Here is a 27,082-nt window from a genome sequence, read left to right on the forward strand (position 1 = left end):
TGTGTTAATGAATAACACAAGAACACAATATTAACAATCTAGTAACTATTATTAACTAACAAGAAACTCTGATTAACGAACTAGTAAGTAATAGCGCACAGACGAAAGTGTTAGTTCACTATTAACTAATAAATAACTTCTATTTTTTTAATACTTCCCAGAGAACTACTGAAAAAGTATATTAATAATCTAGTAACTACTATTAACTAAAAGAAACTCTTACGAATTAGTAAGTAATAGCTCACAGATGAAAGTGTTACTAGATACTTCTGTGGGAATTACTAATTATTTGGATCCGTATTATAAAGTGAAGATCATTGGAACTAACTAGTAATTACTCAAGTGTTACTACATGATCTAGTCATGATTTGTGCAAACGTTTGAGATTTTTGGTGAACTTTGGTATACTTTTAGAAAATGTCTTTAGTAACACTTGAGTCATTACTAGTTAGTTCCAATGATCTTCACTTTATGAATCCAAATAATTAGTAATTCCCACAGAAGTATCTAGTAACACTTTCATCTGTGAGCTATTACTTACTAATTCGTTAATAAGAGTTTCTTTTAGTTAATAGTAGTTACTAGATTGTTAATAAACTTTTTCAGTAGTTCTTTGGGAAGTATTAAAAAACTAGTAGTTATTGATTAGTTAATAGTGAACTACCTCTTTCGTCTGTGCGCTATTACTTACTAGTTCGTTAATCAGAGTTTCTTGTTAGTTAATAATAGTTACTAGATTGTTAATATTGTGTTACTCATTGGTTCTTGTGTAGTTATTCATTAACGAAGGAACCGTATTCTAAAGTGTTACCCAGAGATCTGAAGTTGGTCAAGTCCAAGTCAAAACAGAGACCTGGAGAGGGTTGAGTCCAAGTCAAAACTTTGCAGTCACGTGACTACCATGGATGTCTGGCGGGCAACAAACGGGTATTTTCAACGTAGAGTCCTGTAGTTCCAGGTCTTTCTAGTAGCTATCAAGTCTGTTAGCAACTAGCTGCATAACTATAAACTAGGATTAACTCCAAGATGAAGGTAGTTCAATTGTGTTAAGCAGACAAGTTTTTTTTTTTTAGATAATCAAGCAGTAATAATTACTCCGTAAATAATCTAGCTCTACTGTTCTCATTGAAAACCATAGATATCACAAACCTCAAAACAACCTATCTTTGCTGCTGTTAGCAATGTAGCCAATCACAGACATAGTTGTTGAACTCTTGAATGCAATGGCCAATAAGAGGTGTTTGAGTTCACTCACCACTCAAGCTTCATTGGCAGCTTCATTGATTATCAATGAACTTTGTGAGATCGGGATGAACTGACAAAGAGACTTTTAGAGAGTCTTAGTGATTGTAAGGTCTTAACTCACTTTCGAGTCTACAGCCTATATAATCCAATAAATAAAACTATTGTTTTTCATGCTGCTAAGAGGACTGATAGCCAGTTTCGGAGGTGACATTTCAAACTTGGGGGCAGGTCACGTTAGTCAAGCTCACATCAGCTGACTCTCAGCTGATCCACGTCTACGCATAGGGATACGATGCCTATCAGTTATCACGTTTCTCAGGAGCTAATTACCCTCCTCCATCCCCAGTTCCTCCTCTCGCCTAGTCAGGATTTGGCATTCCGATTCCTCTTGAATCAGAATAAATTCTCGAATTATGTTGTTCTTTAAAATCTTGAATTAGTAATCTACACACATTCATGTTGGTTCTGTTCTGTTTACCCTAAGTTATTGCTGCTAGGCTGCATGGATGTGCAGGGAGTTCTCGTCTAGAACGGAACCATACCGCCAATCCTAACTGTATGCTAATTGTCAATCATATTTGACGATAGTGGTCCTGACAGAACTACATATACATTTTTTTTCTAAATGGCTGATCATTTAACATATAACTGACGTCTTGGGACGCGTCTTTTGACCATACGTCAATATCCACCTATCGGATCCTAACTCTACCCTAGACCTAAACCTACCCCTAAACCTACCCCGTCACTTACCTGACGTTCAAGGTAAAGTGTCAGTTGTATGACGGCCCGGGATAGTCATCTACCGACGTTTAAGGGGGCCCTAAAAGGGCGGCTATTATTTACTAATTTGTTAATAAGAGTTTCTTTTAGTTAATAGTTACTAGATTGTTAATAAACTTTTTCAGTAGTTCTCTGGGAAGTATTAAAAAACTAGTAGTTATTGATTAGTTAATAGTGAACTACCACTTTCGTCTGTGCGCTATTACTTACTAGTTCGTTAATCAGAGTTTCTTGTTAGTTAATAATAGTTACTAGATTGTTAATATTGTGTTACTCATTGGTTCTTGTGTAGTTATTCATTAATGAAGGAACCGTATTCTAAAGTGTTACCCAGAGATCTGAAGTTGGTCAAGTCCAAGTCAAAACAGAGACCTGGAGAGGGTTGAGTCCAAGTCAAAACTTTGCAGTCACGTGACTACCATGGATGTCTGTCGGGCAACAAACGGGTATTTTCAACTGCTAGGCTGCATGGATGTGCAGGGAGTTCTCGTCTAGAACAGAACCATACCGCCAATCCTAACTGTATGCTAATTGTCAATCATTTTTGACGATAGTGGTCCTGACAGAACTACATATACATTTTTTTTTCTAAATGGCTGATCATTTAACATATAACTGACGTCTTGGGACGCGTCTTTTGACCATACGTCAATATCCGCCTATCGGATCCTAACTCTACCCTAGACCTAAACCTACCCCTAAACCTACCCCGTCACTTACCTGACGTTCAAGGTAAAGCGTCAGTTGTATGACGGCCCGGGATAGTCATCTACCGACGTTTAAGGGGGCCCTAAAAGGGCGGATATTGACGTATGGTCAAAAGACGTCCCAAGAAGTCAATTATATGACTGCGCTGGATCATTTCACTTGATCAGACCCTTATTCCTTGGCTGAGATCGTGTCGAATCGTGAAGCTGCATTGAAACTGCAATTTGGACCTTCAAACCATTGTACCCCATTGAAGTCCATTATATAGAGAAAAACCCTGGACTGCTTTCCTCAAAAACCTTAATTTATTTTCGACTGAAGAAAGAAAGATATGAACATCTTGGATGACGTGGGGGTAAGTGAACTAATCCTTTAAGGGATGTTCTATCTCTTTGGGCTTACATGAGGTTGTGCATGAACAAATGTCTGAACAAGCGTGCAGCAGTTTTAGTATGCCATGATGTCATTGACATTGTCATTGACATCTGTTTTATAAATAAATCAATGAGGTGGATGTCTGCTCACCCAGACCACCTAACACAGCCAGACATTCCCACCGCACAGCATTGAACGATGCTATGAAAAGCACCTATATTTTTTGCAGTTAAATGACTCACATTCTTGTCTCCAGCTGTTTTAGAAATGCACTGAATAATATTCTTAAACCCATTGAAGTGCATTTAAGATATATATATATATATATATATATATATATATATATTAAAATGACATGCATTGCTTACCTTTTTCACTTTGGCCTCCTTTAACTTCTCCAAAGCAAGCTTGATTTTATCTGCTTTCATCTGTTCCTCTTGTTCTTCCTGGGGGGATACAGAATGATAATTACCTAACAGACATAACAATCCATATCAATGATTTTTGGAGTGATCTGATTCTGATTTTAATTAAGGTTTTGTGGATTCAATGTGGAGTAGAAATGCAAGGCTTACTCAATTTACAAAAGTTAGAGAGTATTGTGTATCTTAACTGGAATGGAACATCATAAGTTACTAATTTAGAGCGCTCCTCATAATAGCATGTTGCAAGGCATTCTAGGATGCAAAAAAGGATGAACAGAAGTCTAGCTGAGATCCAACTTGTTAAACAGCGTTTGCATCGGGAGTATGTCTGTAATGCTTTCATGTGCTTGCTAGGTTGGCATCTCACTTAAGGTTGTGGAACAGAGCTGATCTACATTAGAAAGCAGTCTCCTGTTGCACATTCCGTCAAGCACTGGGCTAGACATAAAATAACATTCAGTGAATATCCGGCTGAGCTAACATTGCAATCATGAGGGTAATTACATTTTATGGTTGGGCTTTTTTTACATGCCGAGTAGAGATGGATATTGTAGACATTCATAGGGTTCATACTTCATAAAGTTAATGCAGTTTTACAGCGTTGGCTGCACTTAAATTCCATTATGTTCGTTCACATCTGTTGTTTGGCCTGGTTTTAAAATAAACCCTGTAACCTTTAGCTAAGGATGTGTTAACCACATGAGGCCTGTGGGTGTGCGGACGGTTCAGAATGATACTTACCCTTGATGGTTTAGAGGCGGGAGGTGGGGGCGGAGCTGCAATTGAGTTGAAGGAAGTTGCAGATTTTGAGGTGTCAGTTGACACTGGAAGGCCAAAGTTACTCTGAGGCTGTATGGGTGTTGGGGGAAATGGAGCTGACCCCTTTGACGTATCTCTGTCTGTGGCAAACTTTTCCTCCGTGGCACTGATATCCGCCACCAGGTCAGCCATCAAGGCGTCTAAGTCATTGTCTTCCATCTCATGCAGGGATGCTTTTGAGAAACATAGGGTAACAATGTGAAACAAAAATATCACATTGTTGACAACGTACAGATCACCCAAAGATGAGGGAGGAACAAGAAATTACAATCCTATCTACAGTAACTACAGTACAGTAATTGTGAAATCCGAATTAATTTGTACAATGTGTTTTTTTAGATTTTTTTTTTTAAATAAGCATGAAGGTCCACCCCAAAACTTAACATCATATCAGTCATCCCTAGTACACCCAATCCAAGGTTAACGCATCACAATAATAATTACATATTTACTGCCTCATTTAATTTATTGGCTGGATTTAATTTGACTAAATTAACTGGATTTATTCAAGTCAAAAAATATTATTTAACATTACTGAACAAACCTAAATAAAATTAATTTATACCAACAAAACAAATGGGGTAAATCAGGTATAGATATCGTTTTTAGCAGGTAAAAATTGCAGTCCGTCACTTTTTACAGTGTATTTACAGTTAATCTTCTTGTGCTAAGAACACTTGTTTTTTTTTCTGTAAAGATTTATCGTTGTGCTTTTTTTGTGTGTGTGCCTATAACAGAGTTGAACTTTTAAACTTGATGAGGTCAATATATAAGTGGGTTATTCGGGATTTGATTGCAGACATAACATAGAGAGACATTCTCCACTTCAAACATTACTATCTGTGCACCTTTGAGCTGCCCTCAGACATAGTTTTAAGCAATTTTATGGTTAATTAATCACTAATTTTCTCACAAATTATTCAACACAGTTGATGAATTGAGACTTTCAGGTGAAATAAGGTGGTAAGAAAGCAGACAATGGAGAGGAAAATATTAGGTTGAAATATTGTCTACCATTCAAATCTGTAAAACCAATGGAAAAGTTCATTTCCTGCGGGGCAGGAATGGAGGGAGGTTTAGGCAAAGGTGCAGACTCTGCTTCTTCTCCCAAACTCTGTGAAAAAACAAACAAATGACAAATGAGGAACAATACAAATGATAGACAACAAATATAGAAGCTATTTTTGAAATAACAGAAATAACAGAAAAGCAACTGTCATCATAGCAAGTAGATGTGACATGTTTCTCACTAGATGTTTCTCACTAGATATGCATGGCCTGGTTGCTAATCTTTACGGACTTTACAGTCCATCAGTAAAAGCAGATTGTGAAGGTTGAATAAGCAGAGCAATAGCACAGCTGTTCGTAAAATATTGCAATCCACACAACACAATGGGATACACATCAGTTTTCATAAGAGGACAAATTGTTGTTGTGCATCTCTCTGGCTGATCTGTGACCAGAACAGCAAGTCTTTGGTGTATCAAGAGCTATATCCAGTGTAATGTCTGCATACCACCACGTAGGACGAACTACATCCAACAGGAGTAACTGTCGATGAAAGAAACTGTCTGAAAGGGATGTTCAGGTACTAACCTGGGCAACACATTCTCATCCCAAAAAGTCATATAACTGACTTTTTGGGACGTCTTTTGACCATACGTCAATATTCGCCTTTTTAGGGCCCCCTTAAACGTCGCTAGATGGCGATCCCGGGCCGTCATACAACTGACGCTTTACCTTTAATGTCAGTTAGGTGACGGGTTAGGTTTAGGGTTAGGTTTAGGTCTGGGGTAGAGTTAGGATCCCATAACCTCATCTACCGACGTTTAAGGGGGCCCTAAAAAGGCGAATATTGACGTATGGTCAAAAGACGTCCCCAAACTTCAGTTATATGACTTTTTGGGGTGAGACTGCGCTGACCTGGGTTGTATTAAAAAAAAAAAAATTAAACCACAGCAGCCCAACTCACTGCAGAAGTAAATGCGCACCTGAAACTGTTAGTTTGAGCCTCACAGAGTCAAGCATGGTTGGGCTTCTATAGCTTTGGTCACTCGCACCAGTGCCAAATGTCGGTGCCAACAGTGCAAATCTTGGGCTGTGGACAATGTGAAACATGTATTGTTCTCTGATGAATCTTCATTTACTGTCTTTCCCATATCCGTGGGAGTTACAGTGGGGACAAGCCCCAAAAAGGCTTATCCCCCAGACTGTTTCTGCCCAGAGTGAAGCATGGCAGTGGATCAGTGATGGTTTGGGCTGCGATAATCATGTAATTCCCTACAGTGCTTGATGGGCCCGTCAATGCCAGGGTCGACCAAAACATTCAGGAGGACCATGTGCACCCAATGGTTCAAATATTGTACACTGAAGGTGTGCCGTGTATCACCATGATAATTCACAATACACACATCACAACTTGTGACAGAATGGTTTGATAAATATGAAAGGGAAGTTGAACATCCTCCATGGCCTGCACAGTTACCAGATCTACATGTTTTTGAGCCACTTTAGGGTATTTTGGAGGAGCAAAGAAACATTTTCTCCCACCAGCATCACATAATGACCCGGCCACTGTTCTGGAAGAGGAATGGCTCAAAATCCCTCTGGCCACTGAGCAGGACTTGTATGTGTCATTCCCAAGACAAACTGATGCTGTATTGGTGTTTCAGTTTCATTGCAACCCCTGTACATATGTCAGTGTTAATACTGTATGTGTGCTTCCTTTGTTCCCTATTTTGTGTTCAAATTATTTGCAGCTGCTGGCTCACAGGTAGGCCATCAGTTATATTGCATAAAGAGAAAATATGTATATAAAGTCATCACATCTCATTACTGGAACTGAATAAAAATGACCATTGCCATTGTTTGAATGGGAGATAACTTTTGTCTTCTGTTGTGACCATAAACATAAAATGAAAATTTGGGGAAAGCTTCACTGTTAGAAATTTTACTATTTAAGAAGCTATTTCTGTATTTTATTTTTATTATTATTCTGTTTTAAGACACACATAAAGGCACACATGGTACTGATTAGCTAGTTTGTCTGTCTGGAGGATACGAGATGTTTCGGATAGGAAACTTACCTGCGTTAGGAGATCCATCTCCTGCAGCATGTCGCTGAACATGGCATCAATGTCGTCCATCTAAAACAGGAATAGTTGGGCAATGAGAATTTAACATCTTTAGAACAAGTCATACAACAGGATTGGGGAAAACTAGTTTAAAGACTAGTGAATAATGTAACTGAAGCACAGAAACCAAACACATAAATTAAATGTAAATACAAATACATTTTCACTGTAATTTAATTGATTATGTATTACCATGTCTGTATGTAATACTTTCTGGAATAATAAAATCTGTGACCCTTTCTTTTCACATTTCCAGGGTTCTCAGACATGGATGTCGTCCTACCATGGGTTAACTTCTAAAGTGGTGAATGGAAAATCGGAAAATACAACAAATATATGCATAATTACAAGTAACTAACTCCATAACCCTATTATTAAGTACATGTAGTTAATTAACATTACTCAGTCCTTAATTGTGTAATTACACTGTAACAATTTCACCTTGTAATAAAGTTTAAAGAAATATTATTATATAATGACTTCTAAACTGGATTTTTTCATCGTCGACCTTGGCAACATTCCGGTATTATTTTCATGTCACTATGTGCTCTTTCTTTCTTAAAGGTATAGCGGAGGATTTTCTTTTTCCGGGTGGGTAGTCTATACTATTGGTCCACCTAAGTGTCAATCATTCTGGTGATATGTTTACGTAAGGCCGTCGTACGTGCTCATCCCTATGTAGTTTTCACTTTCAGGTGTATTATGTCGGAGTTACGGTTTCGGGTCGAAAGAGAAAAAATGTATACGAAGTGTATGATAAGAATATAGAAACAAGACCAGAGTGATTTTGGGTGAATATCACACGCTGGCGTGCGCTAAAAGCACAGGTTGGGCTTCTCACTGATGCCGCAGTCGCGAAGATTCTACTAGACAAGTAAAGTTTGTCATGCTATTTGGAGATAGCAATATAGTCCTGGCACAAGTCATGCACCGCATAGACACGGTACCCAGACAGCAAACTGACATTGAATCAACGTGGAAACGACGTCTCTCATGACATTGAAACAACGTTGATTTTGCTCATCGAATTAACGTTGAACCAACGTCAGACGCGGCATTCTTCAAAGCTAAATGAAAATCGAAAATTGGTTTGCTTTCATAACGTTGAAACAACACGTTGATTTTAAGTTGATTTTCCGTTAGTTTTGAAAGAATGACGCGTCTGACGTTGGTTCAACGTTAATTCGATGAGCAAAACTATGTCAGATCAACGTTGTTTCGATGTCATATTTCCACGTTGATTCAATGTCAGTTTGCTATAATAATAATAATAATATGTTTATTTTATATAGCGCCTTTCAAAGTTCTCAAGGTCGCTTTACAGTAAGTATCTATCTGGGTAAACATCTCAATTTGTCTAAAGTAGCCTTTTGACCAAATGGTAAATGGTATCACGCTGAAATATTCTCCTTTTGTGTTCATGTGTTCATATTCTAAAACCTTGTGTGTTTATTATTACACAAATGCAACAAGCTACTTCTCCATTACATATGCAATGTATAAAAATTACGTATTAATACCTACGTATTAACAATGAGACATATTAGGTTAAGGACCAACATAATAGCACTGCTTATATGTTGCCATGTAACGTAATAGCGATTTGCAAAATAGTTTCCTCAGAACGTATTTCGTGTGATAAGGGTTGCACATATCATGTCTTGAGTCCTCGGTCACTCAATCGATCAGTATAGACGAATCCGGCGAAACTACCGGAAGTAAGCGGGGCGCCATTACTGAGCTGTTGCTGGGTAGAGTTGCGCCATTGCCTCCTATTGTTTTAGTTGCAACTTGCGTCCACTGGAATAAACAGCCCGCGATTTACGACTGTCACTAACGTTACAACGTTACCCCTTGTATAATGTCGAGTGGGTAAACAGTTTCCGTTATAAATTGTTTCAATGGTGGCAGTAAAATTTTAATTTTGAAGAGAAAACATTGTGAATACCCCGGGTCGACTGCCCCTGTCTGGTGCCGTACGGTTTACAGATTTCCTGGGCGAGTACAAGACGTGGACATTCGCGTATAATAACAATTATTTAATGACATGAGTAAAAAAAATATAATAAATATGTGATATAGTGATCAGCAAAATCTCCTCTCTTGCTATTTTTTCTATTCAATTAACATGCTATGGTCATTAAATGTCTTTCCTGAGCTAAATGTAACGTTATGTGACATAATTGTTTTCCTGCTGTTATATTGACCTCTTTCCATGGTTTAAAAACACTAATTGGTCGATATTATGTATACTTTCTAGCTGTAACGTTACCTTACCCTTGCCTGTTGCAATGTGAAAATGAGATAAATAATGGACACAAATGAAAAACATGAATTTGTTTATTTGATTTCATTCATTTATTTATTTATTGTTTCCAAATGGACAGATCTTTTTATAGTTTCCTCGTTAGCAAACGTTAGCCTAGCTAGCTTGCCAAGCTATTTTCATAAATAACGTTAATCTGTAAGATTGTTTGTACCTTCATCTGTGACTGGAGGCCACTGCAGTCACAGATCAAACCAACAAGTCATTCTGCCTGGCTGTAGCTGTCATCGAGGGTGAGTTCGCGTTATCACCGAGGTTTGTTTACATACCTGTGCATATGTCTATATGCCTGTGTAACAGCTCAGTAATGGCGTCGCCACAAGATGGCAGCCTACACAGAACGCTCGTCGGATTCGTCTATAATAAGTAAATAAAACACGGAAGGGCATTTGACTTTTGTCTTTTTTATGAATGTTTTTGAGTTAGTTTATCATTTGCAACATAATAATTGTGTAAGGCGTAATAGGCGTTCCCTCTCGGGAGCAAGAGTGTTGTGTTTGTGCATGTGCCTTTATTTTTAAAAAATGGAGAAGGCGGGTCTTCTCTAATATTCGGAAAGATCCTCCACTATACCTTTAATATCAATAGTGCTCTACCTTTTTTAATATCAATAGAGGCATTATCTTGTGACTTCAAATGCTACAACGAAAAATACAGGAAATCGCAATGGAAGATGATTTCAATATATCTAAATATGTTTAGATCTTCACAGTGAAAGGTAAAACTTCCGAAATCTCTGTGTAAACAATGAGTGACATACACGATCGAGACATCACTTCCGGCGCATGCGCAGACCGAAGCACCCGTGCCGTCAGATCAGTTGGACATGGCTGTGGCTACACAAGGTAAAAACGATATAGCTAAATACTGTTCGTTTTCTCACACAAACCGCTCGTTTCGTGTCTTAGGCCATCAAGGTGTACCGAGATTTTTTACCGAGTCATTCAATCATGTTTAATCTGGACTTCTCTGTGCATGCTCTTTGAGGTGAACCGAGGGAGGACCCCCTAAACCTCAATTATATAACTGACAGACAACAACGGTTTGACCGAAAAATGTCAAAATTGAAAATACTGTGGAAACAGAAACACCTACATCTTGGATGCCCTTGAGGTAAGCTAAAACATATCAAAAATTAATTTCAAAGTGAACTAAGGGAAACACAATGAACGACAGTTGAACGTAATCAGTAACCAAAGAGATTAACTAAACAATCAAGGCTAAAATAAACTGAAGGGCAAGAAACAAACACATAGGAAAAACAAGACACAAAAAATAAATAAAACAGAATTCTGAAACTTTGTTCAAATGTTATATGGTCTTTAATAATGTTCTTAAAATGTTGCCACAAAAATATTATCTATGCATCTTTTTTTTTCCTGAAAATTGTTTTTAGACCCGTTCGTCTAACATGTTTAAATGTTACTTCTTGTGTTGTTCAGAGAACATTCAAAAGTAACACTCCTATAGCAGAAATTCATGTTCCCTTAACATTGGCATAACCAAGAAATAATGTTTTTTTAATAACAATTATCAGGACATTTTGAACATTCAGAAAATACATTATGATTTGTTAACTTTCTCATTAAGTTTTTGGAATGTTTTATTCCAAAAACTTAATGAGAAAGTTAACAAATCATAAAGTATTTTCGTAAATTGGAGATGTTGTCATCTGGATAATCTGGCCTTTATACTTTTGTAACTGATATGTTGAATTGGTCAACTGGATGGTGTAATTTTTTTACTAATTATAGCATATAAGATTGTAATGGATAATATGTGCATACAAAACATAACCCAAAGCTAAACATTGCACAATATCCATCCAGAGGCTAGAGATAAAAGCATGGCTTGCATAACTCGTTTACACATTCATTCTTTGCTAAGACATGCAGAATCCTGCCCATGAACGCTTACTGCAGCCTGAGTGTACAATATTACAGAAACTATGACTTACATGCAAAGAGATCATTCTCTGTTTCATTCTATTGTAATGTTGCTACCATAACTGCACAAACTAGTTCATGTTCTATACATTTTTGGGTCAAAAATTGACAAACTCAGCCATTTGGTTACATTTTTTAAATTATTTTAACCCAATTTTTGAGCATGTCCATATTTTACCCAAAATTGGATTAAAACAACCCAGCATTTTTTAGAGTGTATGAGCCAGTAGGATTAAAGAACAGATCTTTTACAGTAACTTCACTGATTATTCCAGCTGCCTGCAGTTCTTGTAAACTAATAAAACAAACTCAGTAATCTTGGTCCAAACTACCCAACTCTTCCCCACTTCCTTCTTATTATCCCGCATTCAGCAAATCATTTGTGCAACTGGTTTGAATTAATGCACATGTTAACATTTTTACACACAGTCATCTAGCTTGTCTGCTACAGAAATAAATTAATTCCTCAAATCAAGAAGAAGTGTACTTTTCAAAGTGAGATGTAAGTTTTTTTTTTCTTTTTCTGGTGAATAATAAAATGGACAAAAATAATACTGAACGGATTCAATCCGTATTAAAAGCAGATTATCATAGAGTACTTTGCCAAACCCACTCAAAACAGCTTACCAACCACTTAATTTGGCAACACCCTGATAAACCACCAACCCCACCTTATAGTGAGGCACAAAAACCATTCACATTTATTTCAGAAAATGTTACTTTTTAGATATATTAAGTTACATTAACACCCTAGCAACCACCCTGAGTATTGGCAACCACATAGCAACACCCTAACCACCTTAAATACCCTAACAGCTACATGGAAACAACTTTAGCAACCACCCTGAGTAACCTAGCGACCGCATAGAAACACCCTAGCAACTCCCCAAGTACTCAAGCAACAACTTGCAAACAATTTGTCAGAGATTTAAAACCTTCAAACTTTGAGTGTTTAAAACAGATTCCCCCCGCTCTCTCTCTCTCTCACACACACACACACACATCAAGCTTTTACAATTAGGCCTACTTCAAACTTTCTCAAACCAACACAGAGGTTTGTTCATATTCTTTTACTCAGGTATTTTTTTGTTTTTTCTTTTATTTAATCTAAACATATTTACTTTATTTTTTAATTTTGAAATTATTTTATTTTATATAAAAAGTAAAATATATATACAGTATATACTGAGTTTGCATTTGGATTTTATATGAACAAGACAATACAACACAAGTGATGAAAAAGATGAAAACAAATGATACTCTGTCAGACAGGCGGGCAGAGTCTGTACCACCAGCACCTGTGAGTAGAACAATGCTGTGTCTTCTTGTTTAAATGAAGCACTGCCGTGCAGCCAATCAGAGAGCTGTTTATGTGCTGCTACACATGGGGAAGTGGTTACTGCAACTTCCTCTCACAAGATGTTGAAAGCATCTAAGTTTTCAACAGGAAACAGATGACACTCTCAATCTCTATCTTGCTACAGTATCACAGTATGGTGCTTCTCATATGTCTCTTATCTATTTTTTTTTCTTCAAACAATTGACAACATGCATCAATATATCATCAATACACGTTCATGTTAAAACATACATGTGTTTTGTTTGATTTATGCTACGTAGATTTGATGTGCCACAACAGGAAGAAATGAAAAAGTAATATGCAGCGCAATATCCTCCTCTTTTCTTTCTCAAGAAGGATTTTTTTTTTGTTAAGTGTCATGGTAACTGTAATTTCCACATCAATCCTCTCTGTAGGATTTCAGGCCTGGAAAAGAAATTAGCTCGTTGTTTCCTTTTGTTTCACAATTACATGTGTTTTAAATTAAATATCGAGGAAGTTATTTAGTCATACTGCAATCAAAGCAGGATTACTGTACATTCTGTGTCCTGAAACTTCTCAATTTTGTTGATGGAACTGTTTGATTTGATTAACTCTATACTTTAGAAGAATATTAAGTGTGAACTGAAAGTTTCCAGAAAGTTTGCTTCTTGTTATTTGCAGTTAAATGAAAAAGCATTACATTTTATATGTTTAATAGATGCAGACAGCTGAACTTTAGAGTGAAGACTTTTTTAATCTTTATGTTATTGTCTTTGACATGGCTAAAGTTTATTGTCAAATGTACTGATAAGCATTTGTGACAAACTAAAAGACAAACTAAATATATTCGTATTTTGTACATTACATTTGTACTGATGAAGTTTCAATTTAATTTCAATGAAGTGTAACTCTAAATACAGTGTTGCATAAGACACTACTGTTAAAATTGTAATCAAGTACTTTACATGTGCTTTAATATGTTAGTCAACACATGAAAGTGTACTTCTTTAAAGAACAACAAAAGATTACTAAAACTTAATGATTTAAAATGTGTTAATAAACAGTCATGAAAGTAAATGCGCTCTCTTTAACTGGCCTTTAATTTCATTGGTTGCTGGGTGGTAACGCACTGGCCAAGTCAAAACAGTCCACTTTAAAGTCTCTGTAATATTCTGGTCTCTAAATATAGTTTATGGGATGTTTTTGATAAGTATTAGGAAATAGTATAATAGTATACAATAGTATGTGAAAGTCTGATCACTATACATCTTTCTTCAACAAACAATTTGAGGTGTCATTCATTTCTGTAACATGAAAAGTGTTTGCCAAAGTTTACTTTAGAGTTTACTATTGGCTGATACAATAGTACTAGTGGTGTTTGCTTTAGCAGGTATTAATACAAGTTGAATCCTTTATAAACCGACAAAACATTTGTCAAAAACAGGACTTTTTGATATTTAAATGTCATTGTTGAGGCTGCAAACTTGTTAGCATTTCCCAAAGGACTGAATGCTAGTTTCAATAATGTATTTTACAGCATTCCATGATTCAGTAAAGAGCAACAGTTCATTCACAGTTCTCTGAATAGCCTAGCAGCTAATGTTGTCACAGTAATGCTTTTTAAAACCACTGAGATGCTATCATTCTTTAGCAGTAATTTTAGTCTAAGGAAAACAGTCATTAGAACTAGAAAGACTGTTGGCTTTAGGGTAACCTGATAGAAAAACAGTCTCCTGTTTGTTTCTTCATCAAACACTTGGGCAGTGTTTTAGTTCAGCTGGTGTGCCGTTCTATGATTCCTGTTACAGTGCTGGTATACTTTAACATGTGAGATGTTGTACTTGAAACACTAAACCTCTTTATGTGCGTTGAGGCTAAAACTTTTGCTTTTGCAAATCTTTTTCTGTCGATGAGATGGAACAGCCCAGAAACAGACTTAATTCAATGGCCTTTGTACAAATGACTGTTATTTGCTAATTTAGAGAACTGACAGCATGTGCTATTCCAAATGAGACAGACACACAGTAATCATTGATAGAGACACCAGACAGCTGAGGACATAATTCATAATTCAAGCAAGCCAAACAGCAAGAGTTAAAACTCTAATCTTGAATAAATGTTACATTTACCATCCATTCTTCAAGTCAACATGAAATGCCATTTCCAACTTACTTTACCTCCATACTGTGGTATATTTCCAAGTAAACATATTATTTAATGAAAACAATTTCTAGAAGATTTGATTTTATCCATCTTATCCATCCATGTTTCAGAGAATTGTGGATGACTGTTGGTTAACATAATAATAATAAAGTTTGATTAAAGTTTATGAAGACAATGAAACAACAAAACTGGGAACTTACTGAGCTGTAAGTAGAATCCATTTTGATGTCAACTTTTAGATCGGCTAGTCCAAAACTATTTGATTCATGTTCTTTTAGGAGGTTAAATGATAATATCACACTGAAATGGGTGTGGTGTTATTTGTGGTGTATTAATACCAGTGTAAATATACCATTAATTCTGGCCAGTCGCAACAATATAATTAATTAATACGATTTTTCCCCCCCCCCACAAAATTGACCTGTTTGATAATTGTTAAATGTAACAGGTCAAAAACACACTGAACCCAGTCCTAGTTGTCAACCACCCTATTTGTTTGAGGAAAAGCATCACTTACCTTGGTTTATCTGTTTATCTTTCAGCTTTAATGCCTTTCAGTAGGTGATGTGGTCATAAATAAGTTTTCAGTAAAATGCCTCTCTTTCCTGTTTAACGTTAGACACCACCCAACCCACATGCAGCAGGCTGAGAGCTGTGCGCTTGTGTGTTAGTCACTGACAGTTCGCTTACTTCCTGCCTTGTACGGAAGTTCAGGTCTAAACCTGTCTCTGCATTCCTTGTGACGCTGAAAAAGCAGCGGAATACCAGTGCACAGCTTAGATTGTGTATGAGACAGGCTAACCAGTGCTAGTTTATTATTTTAAGATTACATATTGGTGAATGATTGATAAGCATTTCTCTCTGTTAATGATTAATGACATTGTTGTGCATGTTTGCTTTTTTCAGTACTGTAATGATATACCTTCCAATAAAGCTATGTAGTTTTGTAAACCTAGTTGATATTTGTTATGAAGCAAGTTGCGTGCCTGATAAATATTAAAGTTAAAGGTGTACTGAGTATTTTTCTCTTAAATGCCCCTTTGATCGTGTCTGTTTTTCATCACATGTAGTGTGTAATATAGCTGTAAGATCAAAGTTCACGATAAATGGAGTCAATGTCTCCCAAAAGAAAGAATCGATTGTGAACTTCTGAAACGAGTTGTCAGTAATTCCAGTCTCACTGAAAAGAGGAGAGAATGGATGCTGTAATGTACACTTCTTATCAGAACAGTGAAGTTTTCTTACCATTGTTGACATTTTTTAACACAGTCTCATCCCAAGACGTCATACAACTGACACTTTTGACCATATATCAACATCCGCCGTTTTAGGGTACCCTTAGACGTCGGTTATATGACGATCCTGGGGTGTCATCCAACGGACGCTTTACCTTTAACGTCAGTTAGGTGGCAGGGTAGATTTAGGTCTGGGGTAGGGTTAGGATAACGTCATCTAATCGACGTTTAAGCGTACCCTAAAACTGCGGATGTTGACGTATGGTCAAAAGCATCAGTTGTATGACGTCTTGGGATGAGATTGCTGAAAAGCAGGGTACTTTAATAAATATAGTAGATTAATTTGGTCATTTTTTTCACTTTTAGGAATGCACTAGCATACAGTATACTCTTAAAAAATAAAGGTTCCAATGGGTTTTCACAGTGATGCCATAAATCAACTATTTTGTTTATTAGACACTCATTTTGGAAAACTACAAAACGATCCAAACTTTACTCTTTCTAAAATAAAGAGGACGGAACTATCACCGTTTGCTACCAATTATCTGCTCTTATAAGACTTTTTTATGTGGTCTCATTCTGCCTTTTCATTTTCTTTAGAAGCCCCGCACCAGCTTCTGTAGGAAAAACAGACCACCCTCCATGGCACGAGTCAACACTGACACCAACCCAAACCATCTGAGACCGGAAATCTTTGATGTAAGGGATAATCTGTGGCTAGCTGTGATTTTAATGCAAGACTGGAGGGGAAGAACCACCCGACGGGAAGCAGCGTGCAATCTAATCGTTTAATGCACAGCCAGTCGTGGATTATCCAACTTGTGCCATGGTCATTTGCCATCATCGACAACTTAAAGATGTTTGCAGCGCAATATTTGCAGATTTGCAGGCTGATCTCATGAAGTAGCGTGTGTATGACACGCCAATTCGTATTTTCATTTTTGGCGTGCTATCAAGACGCATAATCGCCTTTCAGCGTGTTTATGAACGCCGTTGACTTAACGTTATATGACTTACCTCAACCCCGTCCCTAAACCTAACCGTCACTGGGGTTAATGGCATTTATGACTGTTCCCTTACCATCCTAGGTAAAAAAAAGATATGACTTACCTCAACCCCATCCCTAAACTTAACCGTCACTGGGGTTAATGGCATTTATGACTGGAGATTTGACTGCGTGTACGGACACGCGGAATGACGCGGACGTTAATGGCGTAGACATATACGCTTACACGTGGATACACGCGGATAGCTCAAAATGCGTAGAGATAACACACCACCTGACTCGAAAGTGGCGTATATGTTTACGCAAAAGTCATGATGTCATGTTGATATTTGACAGTTATTTTCATCAGTTATGGCTCATTAAATCTATAGCATTCTACCTGCTTTAAATCAGACACAGAGATAAAGTAGTGCATTAGATTATAACATTTTTTGAATTCATTATTGACAGAGAGAGAGGGAGAGAGAGAGAGAGAGAGAGAGAGAGATGTGCGTGAATTACCTGCATCTATTCAGCATCTCTCTCTATTAACAATGAAGCTTTTAGTGTACTTACTTTGAAACGAGCAATGTTACCCCATCTTTGCTGAGAAATATATTCAGTAGCAAAACTATTTTATCAATAAAAGTCGCGTTGATAAGTTTCTGTGTGCAGTGCGATCTCCGAGTGACGTATGTGCAGTGTTGATGTAACGATGAGGCAACGATGAAGCGGAGAGACAATCCAAATGCAAGCACAATTTCAATAAAATAAACATCCAAAGTAAACATCCAGGGCAAACAAAGGAACACGGAACTCGGAACATGGAGACAGCTACAACAAGTAACAACGACGACAACCAAAAACTGAAGCATACACAGAATACACAGACAAACAAGCTAAACAAGATAACAAGGGGGAGGGGCTAATAGAATGACCTGGGGAGACTCATCAACAAGAAAAACTACAAAGGACTACAAAACATGGCACGGAACAGGAAATAACTAAAGTCCACACAAGACAAGGAAAACGTCTCGGTTACGGATGTAACCCTCGTTCCCTGAGTAGGGAACGGAGACTTTACGTCAGAAGTGACGGAGATTGGGGGTTTCGCATAGAAAGCCAATCCTCTTCGAGTATTTAAAAACGAGCCAATGGTGTGCAATGCCTTGGGGCTGCGGAAATTTGCATAGCGTACTCCGCCCTACTCCGTGAGTATAAAAGGAGGAAATGAACGCAACCGCAGTATGTCTTCGCTGAGGAGCCAAGATTGAACTCGGCGTCTACCCAGCGATACAGCAGAAGTGGCAGGGAGACGTAACGTCTCCGTTCCCTACTCAGGGAACGAGGGTTACATCCGTAACCGAGACGTTCCCTTTCGTAGTCACTTCGAGTTACGTCAGAAGTGACGGAGATTGGGGGTCTGTGCCATCACGCCATCTTCAAGCTGTCTACCAGTGCCCTGCGAAAGTCTGGACCCCTCCTTCTTTTTTCTTTTTTTTTTTTTTAGGGATCCCACTTTCACACAGGATTACCAAGGTACACTGGGAAACATATCCCGGGAGGGACATGCTACCAGCTGCCTACCAAGGGGAGGACTTACAATTACACATATGGCCACATAGGAACGCACATGGAAACACTGGAGCACCAATCGAGGTGGCTACTAAGATTTAACTCCAGGGGTGGCAGATGGCTTGCCAAGGGAAGACACATGCTCAGAGAGGCTTACAGCGGAAATACACATGAGACGGTTACCAAGGGGAACCGTGCACATGGAGGCACCTAGCCAGCATCCAGAGCAACAGCAGTGGTGCCCGCATCGTCGGTGCTGGAGGACTCAAGACTTCAATGGAAGAACTGAGGAGATATCACACTTATCCAGTCCGGGGAGTGGAGTGGCGAGCAAGCGAAGACACCTAAGCGGGTCCAGTACCGGCGGAAACGAGTACGTGAGAGGACACCGGCTCAATTTGCAGATTATAGAATCTGGCGAAGGTGTTGGGTGTCGCCCAGCCTGCAGCTCTGCAGATGTCTGTTAGCGAAGCGCCGTGCGCTAAAGCCCAAGAGGAGGCCACACTCCGAGTGGAATGGGCCGTCACACCAAGGGGGCACGGACGGCCTTGCTGCTGGTAAGACAAAGCAATGGCGTCCACTATCCAGTGGGACAGCCGTTGCTTTGAGAGAGCCCTTCCCTTCTGGTTCCCCCCATGACAGACAAAGAGCTGGTCTGAGGTCCTGAAACACTGCGTTCTGTCGACATAGGTGCGGAGAGCACGTACCGGACAGAGCAGTGCCAAGGCTGGGTCTGCCTCCTCCAGGGGCAGCGCTTGCAGGTTCACCACCTGGTCCCGGAAGGGAGTGGTGGGAACCTTGGGCACATATCCAGGCCGGGGTCTCAGGATCACGTGAGAGTAAGCCGGCCCGAACTCCAGGCACGCTTCGTCAACGGAGAAAGCGTGCAGGTCCCCCACCCACTTGATGGAGGCCAATGCAACCAGGAGTGCTGTCTTCATGGAACTCTACTGATTGCAAAAGCTCAAAGGGAGGCCTCTGCAGAGCATTTAAAACTACCGAGAGGTCCCAAGAGGGTACGAGGGGAGGACGAGGCGGATGCAGCCTCCTCGCTCCCCTCAGGAACCTGATGACCAGGTCGTGCTTCCCTAAGGACTTACCTTCCACTGCTTCGTGAGAAGCGGCAATGGCCGCGACGTAAACCTTAAGGGTGGAGGGCGACAGCCTGCGCTCCAACCCTTCTTGCAGGAAGGAAAGCACGACCTCGATCGAACATCCCTGGGGGTCTTCTCCGCGAGAAGAACACCAATTGACGAAGAGGTTCCACTTCAACGCATAGAGGTGTCTCGTGGATGGCGCTCTTGCGGAGGTGATGGTTGCCGCCACCGCAGGTGGCAGCGAACTCAAACCTGCCTCGTCCCGTCCAGGAGCCACACGTGCAGCCTCCAAAGATCGGGACGAGGGTGCCACAGAGTGCCCCGTCTCTGAGAGAGTAGGTCCTGTCTCAGAGGAATAGGCCAAGTAGGTGCTGTCGCGAGGAGCATGAGCTCGGAGAACCACGTCTTGGTGGGCCAATAGGGGGCTACCAGCAAGACCTGCTCCTCGTCCTCCTTGATCTTGCACAACACCCGTGCAAGGAGGCTCACTGGGGGAAACGCATACTTGCGTGGGCCCCGTGGCCAGCTGTGCGCCAGCGCATCTGAGCCGAGCGTACCCTCGGTCAGGGAATAAAACTGGGCGCAGTGGGCTGAGTCCCGAGAGGTGAACAGATCTATCTGTGCCTCCCCGAACTGGTCCCAAATCAGCTGGACCGTCTGGGGATGGAGTCGCCATTCGCCGGAGATAGGACGGACCCGTGACAGTTCGTCGGCTGCCAGGTTCCGGTCGCCAGGAATGTATACTGCACGAAGGGACCTCAGGTGCTTCTGACTCCATAACAAGAGGTGGCGGGCGAGCTGCGACAACCGGCGTGAGCGTAGACCCCCCTGGTGGTTGATGTACGCTACTGCCGTGGTGTTGTCTGAGCGGACAAGCACATGCTGGCCCGTGAGCAACGCTCGGAAGCGGTGCAGGGCGAGCCGTACTGCCAGCAGCTCGAGGCAATTGATGTGCATGAGGCGCTGGGTTCCTGTCCAGGAACCGGGGGCTGCATGCCCATTGCACATGGCACCCCAACCCGTGGTAGACGCATCCGTGGAGACAACGAGATGCCTGGAAACTCGCTGAATAGGGACGCCGGTCCGTAAGAAGCTGAGGTTCGACCAAGGGAAGAAGGTTCGGCGGCATGCTGGAGTCACTGGAACTCGGAGCGAACCGTGATGCCATGCCCACCTCGGGACTCGATCGCGAAGCCACAGCTGAAGCGGTCTCATATGAAGCAAACCAAGCGGCGTTGCCGCGGCCGCGGATGCCATATGCCCCAGGAGCCTCTGAAATAGTTTCAGTGGAACCGCACTCTTGCCCTCGAACTGTCGAAGACAAGTCAGCAGTGAGTGTGCGCGCTCGTTCGTGAGCTGCGCGGACATGGCGACCGAGTCTATCTCCATGCCGAGAAAAGAGATCCTCTGCATGGGGCAAAGTTTGCTCTTTTCCCGGTTGACCCGAAGGCCCAGACGGGCTAGGTGCCGGAGCACCAAGTCTCTGTGTTCGCAAACCTGAGCTCGAGAGTGTGCCAGTATCAGCCAGTCGTCGAGATAGTTCAGGATGCTAACCCCGTGCTCGCGAAGGGGAACAAGGGCTGCCTCGACGATCTTCGTGAAGACGCGAGGGGACAGAGCTAACCCGAATGGGAGAACCGTGTACTGATATGCCTGGCCCTCGAAAGCAAACCGAAGAAACGGTCTGTGTCGAGGCAAAATGGAGACATGAAAGTACGCGTCCTTCAGGTCGATCGCTGCAAACCAATCCTGAGACCGAACGCATTCGAGGATGCGTTTGGCTGTGAGCATTTTGAACGGTAGTCGATGGAGAGAACGGTTCAAAATGCGCAGGTCCAGGATCGGTCGTAACCCACCGGTCTTTTTGGGGACAATGAAGTAGGGGCTGTAAAACCCGGACCTCATCTCGGCTGGAGGGACCGTCTCGATTGCACCCTTCGCCAGCAGGGTCGCAATCTCCGCTCTCATGTCCGGGGCATTGCCACCGACCATCGTGGAGCGAACTCCCCTGAAACGGGGAGGAGACCGTGCGAACTGAATCGCGTAGCCGAATCTGATTGTTCTGATGACCCAGCGGGACAGCCCAGGAAGCGCTAGCCAGGCTTCCAGGAAGTGAACCAGCGGGGTCATTCGAACCACAGATGTCCCCCCCGGAGGGGCAGAGAGGCGGGTCGACCGGCATGCGTGCAGGAGTTACCCCGCCCGGATGCACCGTCGAAGCCCGCTCCCCGACAGAAGAGACCAGGGAAGGCAGAGCGTTCCACGGGGGTCTGTTCTGCCGGGGGTCTGGCGATAGAGGGGGAAGGGAGTGGCGTAGCCCGGGGACGACACTCCCTTCCGCGCCCTCAGAGACAGAGAGGAATGAGTGGGCTGACGCACTGGGACGTCGAGCGCACCCAATCCTGTCTGTGTGCTCAGTGATGATGTCAAGTCTTTCTTTAACCAACTCAGGGTGCTGCCCACCCGTGGGTGAGCAGCGGGGAGCTGAGAACAAAAGGTTCTCCCCCAGCCCTCCACCGGGGGAAGGAGGGGGCCTGCTACCGCCTCCTGGGAAAGACTCGTCTTCATCACTGAGCAGCCCGTCTCAGGAACGTCGCTTAGCCTGGCGTTTAGCGGGGCGTGCGGCCTGAGGGGGCTGTGACGCCTACCTGCGGCCTCCTTCACGCCGTGGCCCGGGTGAAGGCTGCTGCTGGGGCCGGGCGGGAGGGAGGGGAGCCGCGGGGGGGCGTCCTCGGCGGCGAGCAGCAGGAGGCATCTGTGCCGACGACTGGGTGGAGGCAGCAGCTGTTTGCTGTTGGAGAGCAAGGTCAGTGGCGGACCGCAAATCTTTGAATGCCGTTGGATCAGTCCCGCCCTCGTGCATATCTCTGAGCATCTTCGCTTGGAAGACCTGCAAAGTGCTCATCGCATGCAAAGCGGAGGCCGCCTGTCCCGCTGCTCTATAGGAACGCGCTGCCATCGCAGACGAGAACCTACAGGCTTTGGATGGGTGCTTAGGAGGACCACGGGAGGAGGCGCTCTGTGGACACAGCTGCATCGCAACAGAGCGCTCCACCAGGGGCATCCCAGTGTACCCACGGGCGGCCCCACCAACGAGGGGGGGAAAGGCGGGGGAGAGATCGCGCTCTCGAGTGGACAGGGGAGTCCCCCAAGAGCGCGATAACTCCACATGCAGCTCGGGGAAAAAAGGTAATGGAGTTGGCCGTGGCCTTGCGGCGGCAGCTTTGTCCAAAAAACAGTTATCCATCCGTGAGAGATCGGGGCAGGACGGAGGGTTCCATTCTAACCCGATACTCCCAGCGGCTCGAGACAGCATGGCCGTCAGCTCGGGATCCGACGCGGACAACGCTGGTACTCCCGAAGGAGGCAACGCAGCCGCATCCTCATCTCCCGAGGACTCTAGCCCGCCTAGTGATGCTGTGATCGACATCGCATCATCATCTGGAGCGCTGCCCGAAGCAGCCGGTGCCACCGAAGAAGCAGCCGACTGAATCGAACTAACGCTCGCTGGCTCTCGCACTGAGGCGGGAGGTGTGGCCCGAGGAATTGTCGGGGCTTTGTCCCACACCATCACCGTTAAATCACCAGATCCCCGGGTCGACAGGCCCCCTTTCGTGAGGGAAGCCGATCGAGTAGGGGGGACCGGGACTCTCACTCTAGTGAGATCATTGAGTCTCGACCTCAGTGCAGAGATGGTCATGTCCCCACAGAAGAACACGGGCAAACCATCTTTAAAAAGACGTGCCACGTGCAGCTTTTTCAATGAGAGGAGGAAATTCACTCTTTCAGCGCTGAGGCAACCAGGGAGAAGCGCAAAGTCTGGCAGACCACTGCTCAGATCGCAGGCGATGCAGAATCTCGCTGGGTACCGCCGTCACACCAACACTGAAGAGGACGCTCGTCTCGAAGAGTCTTGAACAGTGAGAATGGCTTTCAGGAGTGAAGAGGTTCTCTTGGCTCCGAAGCGAAAACATACTGCGGTTGCGTTCACTTCCTCCTTTTATACTCACGGAGTAGGGCGGAGTACGCTATGCAAATTTCCGCAGCCCCAAGGCATTGCACGCCATTGGCTCGTTTTTAAATACTCGAAGAGGATTGGCTTTCTAAACCCCCAATCTCCGTCACTTCTGACGTAACTCGAAGTGACTACGAAAGGGAACACAAGGCAGAAATCGTGACAGTTGAGGGCTAACTATGTAATTTTCAAAAAATGTCTAATTAAATTACAGTGACTTATGGAAATATTAATGATTACAAAGAGATTCAGATCTGAATATTTTCTGTAAAAAGCCAGGGCATGTTGAATAATATTAATTTGTTGCTTTGTCTATTTTTGATGTGCATGATGTTGCCTGCCATTTAGTAAAGTGCTGCTATATGTCACTTTTTACTGGCTCTTTTGTTTGAATTTGCAGCACGCCATGCCTGCCAATTAATTCAATCCGCATTGCTCACATTTAGGCTACAACCTGTCTGAGAGTTGCCACCATCGCAAGAGCATTGCATTCCAGCGCATGCATTCCAGTGCTGGAAATTTAAAAAATCATTTCATCCAGAAATCGCATTAATTTAAGTACAACTGTAGAACTGTAATTAAACTGACTTGCATTGAATGGTTTTATTGCACACCTTCCAGACAATCAGAATCGAGTATTAGACCATTGTAGAGTTACAGTGACAGACCAAAACAGTGCCATATTCTTTTGATTTTACTGTATAAGTTACTGACATGCAGTTAAATGTCAAACACATTTTGTTGACCCAATTTTAAAGTCAACTCAAAATTTCAAATAAATAAATAATGTGTTCTGACATAGTCCATACAAAGAACACAAACGGGTAAAGTATTAAGAAAGTAAATAAGGGTGAATTTGATTTGGGAGGACTTTACTAGACAAGGTCTCATTTGTTAACATTATTTAATGCATTAACAAACATGAACAATGAGCTATCTCCTTACAGTATTTATTTTTGTAACAATAAGTATTAACTTTGTAACAAAAATGTTCATATTCATGTTAGTTTACAGTGCATTTATATGCTAACAGATACAAATTTTGATTAGTAAATGTTGAGATTAACATTAGCTAAAATTAATAAATGCAGTGGAAGAATTTTTAAATGCCATTTCATGTTAACTAATGTACTGTAGTTAATAAATGTTCCCAAATGAAACTTTATTGTAAAGTGTTACCGTTGATTTTATGTTGACTTAATAAGTGAACACTGTGTTAAGTTTGGTGATTCAGTCCAATTCAGCATGTGCTTTTACTGTATTTATACCCAATTCTGCTCATAGTTAAGGATGTGGGAATCTGTCAGCCATTGGATTTCTGCTCTTATTGATTGTGTGACTCCAATCACAAAGGCACATTCTCATATAACTGATCATATCCCCTCTGTTACATTTATAAGCGGTGATTGGAAACAGACCACTATAAACAGCTGGAGAGGTGGACACATTTGGCATAAAGTGAAGGCTTAGCTCATAATAGGGTCACAACCTGGTCTGAAAATGAACAGACACACTTCAACTCTTTATAAAGAAAGTAGGTCTCAATTGACTCCAGCCCATATGGTGAGGTGTGAGGGGATACGCTCTTTAAAAAAACATTATTGGCCACAGTTAACTCATTATTCTGGTTTAATGTATAGGTCTAACACTGTCAAACACTCTGGTCATTCATATAGCAGCCATTATAATATCAAAAAAGATTTAACCATCACTGTTGCCTTTTGAAGTGTCTTAGCATCTCAAACTTTACATTTTAAATCCAGATACTGTGCAAATGTATCCAAGGATACAAATAGCACCCTCTGCTGAAATCATCTGAGATAAAATCAGAATATCAAACCAGCTAACATGGTTAAACATTCGTAAATGAGTAAAATAATGATAGTAAACCCTTTTGCAATGCACTTTTAGGCATTGTCTTTTAAACAACCATCTTGGATGTCTTGAAGTAAAAATGTGAAGTTGATTTGATACAATATTAGTCTTATTTGTTGCTTGATTGCAAACTGGTTATATAAAGTACAACATGATCGCCAGCAATAAGAGAATTTGCTTCATTTGGTTTTGTATATTTATTTGGTTACACTTTATTTCGATAGTCACTTTAGACGTTCTACTAATTATAAGTAACTTTTCAACTACACTTCAACTCTCATTAGAGTAGTAGTATATTATAGTAGACTGTCAGTAGACTGTTAGGTTATGGTTAGGTGTTAGGGTTCGGGTTAGGAGAATAACTTTACTTGTAGTCGCCAAGTTACTTATTGTCAGTTGAATGTCTGTTGGGGGACCAACAAAATAAAGTGTTAGCAGATATTAAGCTGACAGTCTACTAATCCTCTAATAACAGTTAGTTGACATGTAGTTGAAAAGTTACTTATAGTTAGTAAAATGTCTACAGTGGACTATCGAAATAAAGTGTTACCATTTATTTTAATTAAGCATTTTCCTATAGAAGATCCATGAAAAAGGCATGATAATGCAAATGAAAGCTCTTCAATTATCAGGCACCAAGAGCTCCGGATTCCCATCACTCCTCTCCAAATGTGTGTATAGCATGAACTCTAGCAAATAAACTCTGACCCTTTCAGACTTTTTCTTCTGCGTGACAGATTCTGAATGACAGACAACAGCTGTTTAAACAATCAAAAGCCTGTGTATCTTTAAAAACCGACATGACCACAAACAAAGGTGACATAGGTCGTAACACAATTTTCCATTACTCATGAAGACACCTCTATTAAATCCTTGCACTGCAGCCACTGAGTTCCTGTCCGCATCATATCCTTATATTGGAGGATATATTTAGCTTAAACATAGGAAGAGCTTTGCAAACCTTTAAATGTTGCAGTGTATTTTGAATCTTAAAAGTATATATTTTAATAACTACTTAATTACGGCCTACTAATAATTACTACTTAATTACAGCC

General features: G+C 41.3%; 1 protein-coding gene across 1 annotated transcript in view; it reads right to left on the reverse strand.

Annotated features, from left to right (window-relative positions):
* apbb1ip (amyloid beta precursor protein binding family B member 1 interacting protein) overlaps positions 1 to 15,967 on the reverse strand; it is a 30,713-nt gene extending 14,746 nt beyond the window's left edge. Inside the window, exons 1-5 of the mRNA XM_039666471.2 lie at positions 15,763 to 15,967; positions 7,442 to 7,501; positions 5,370 to 5,469; positions 4,278 to 4,528; positions 3,480 to 3,557 (exon numbers count right to left, since the gene is read on the reverse strand). Coding sequence (XP_039522405.2) covers positions 3,480 to 3,557; positions 4,278 to 4,528; positions 5,370 to 5,469; positions 7,442 to 7,501 — 489 coding nt within the window. The 5' untranslated portion in view covers positions 15,763 to 15,967. The remainder of the gene's footprint in view (positions 1 to 3,479; positions 3,558 to 4,277; positions 4,529 to 5,369; positions 5,470 to 7,441; positions 7,502 to 15,762) is intronic.
* Positions 15,968 to 27,082: the final 11,115 nt, after the last annotated feature.

Source organism: Pimephales promelas, chromosome 22 (assembly GCF_988280905.1).
Source record: "Pimephales promelas chromosome 22, fPimPro1.hap1.1, whole genome shotgun sequence".
Taxonomy (NCBI): domain Eukaryota; kingdom Metazoa; phylum Chordata; class Actinopteri; order Cypriniformes; family Leuciscidae; genus Pimephales; species Pimephales promelas.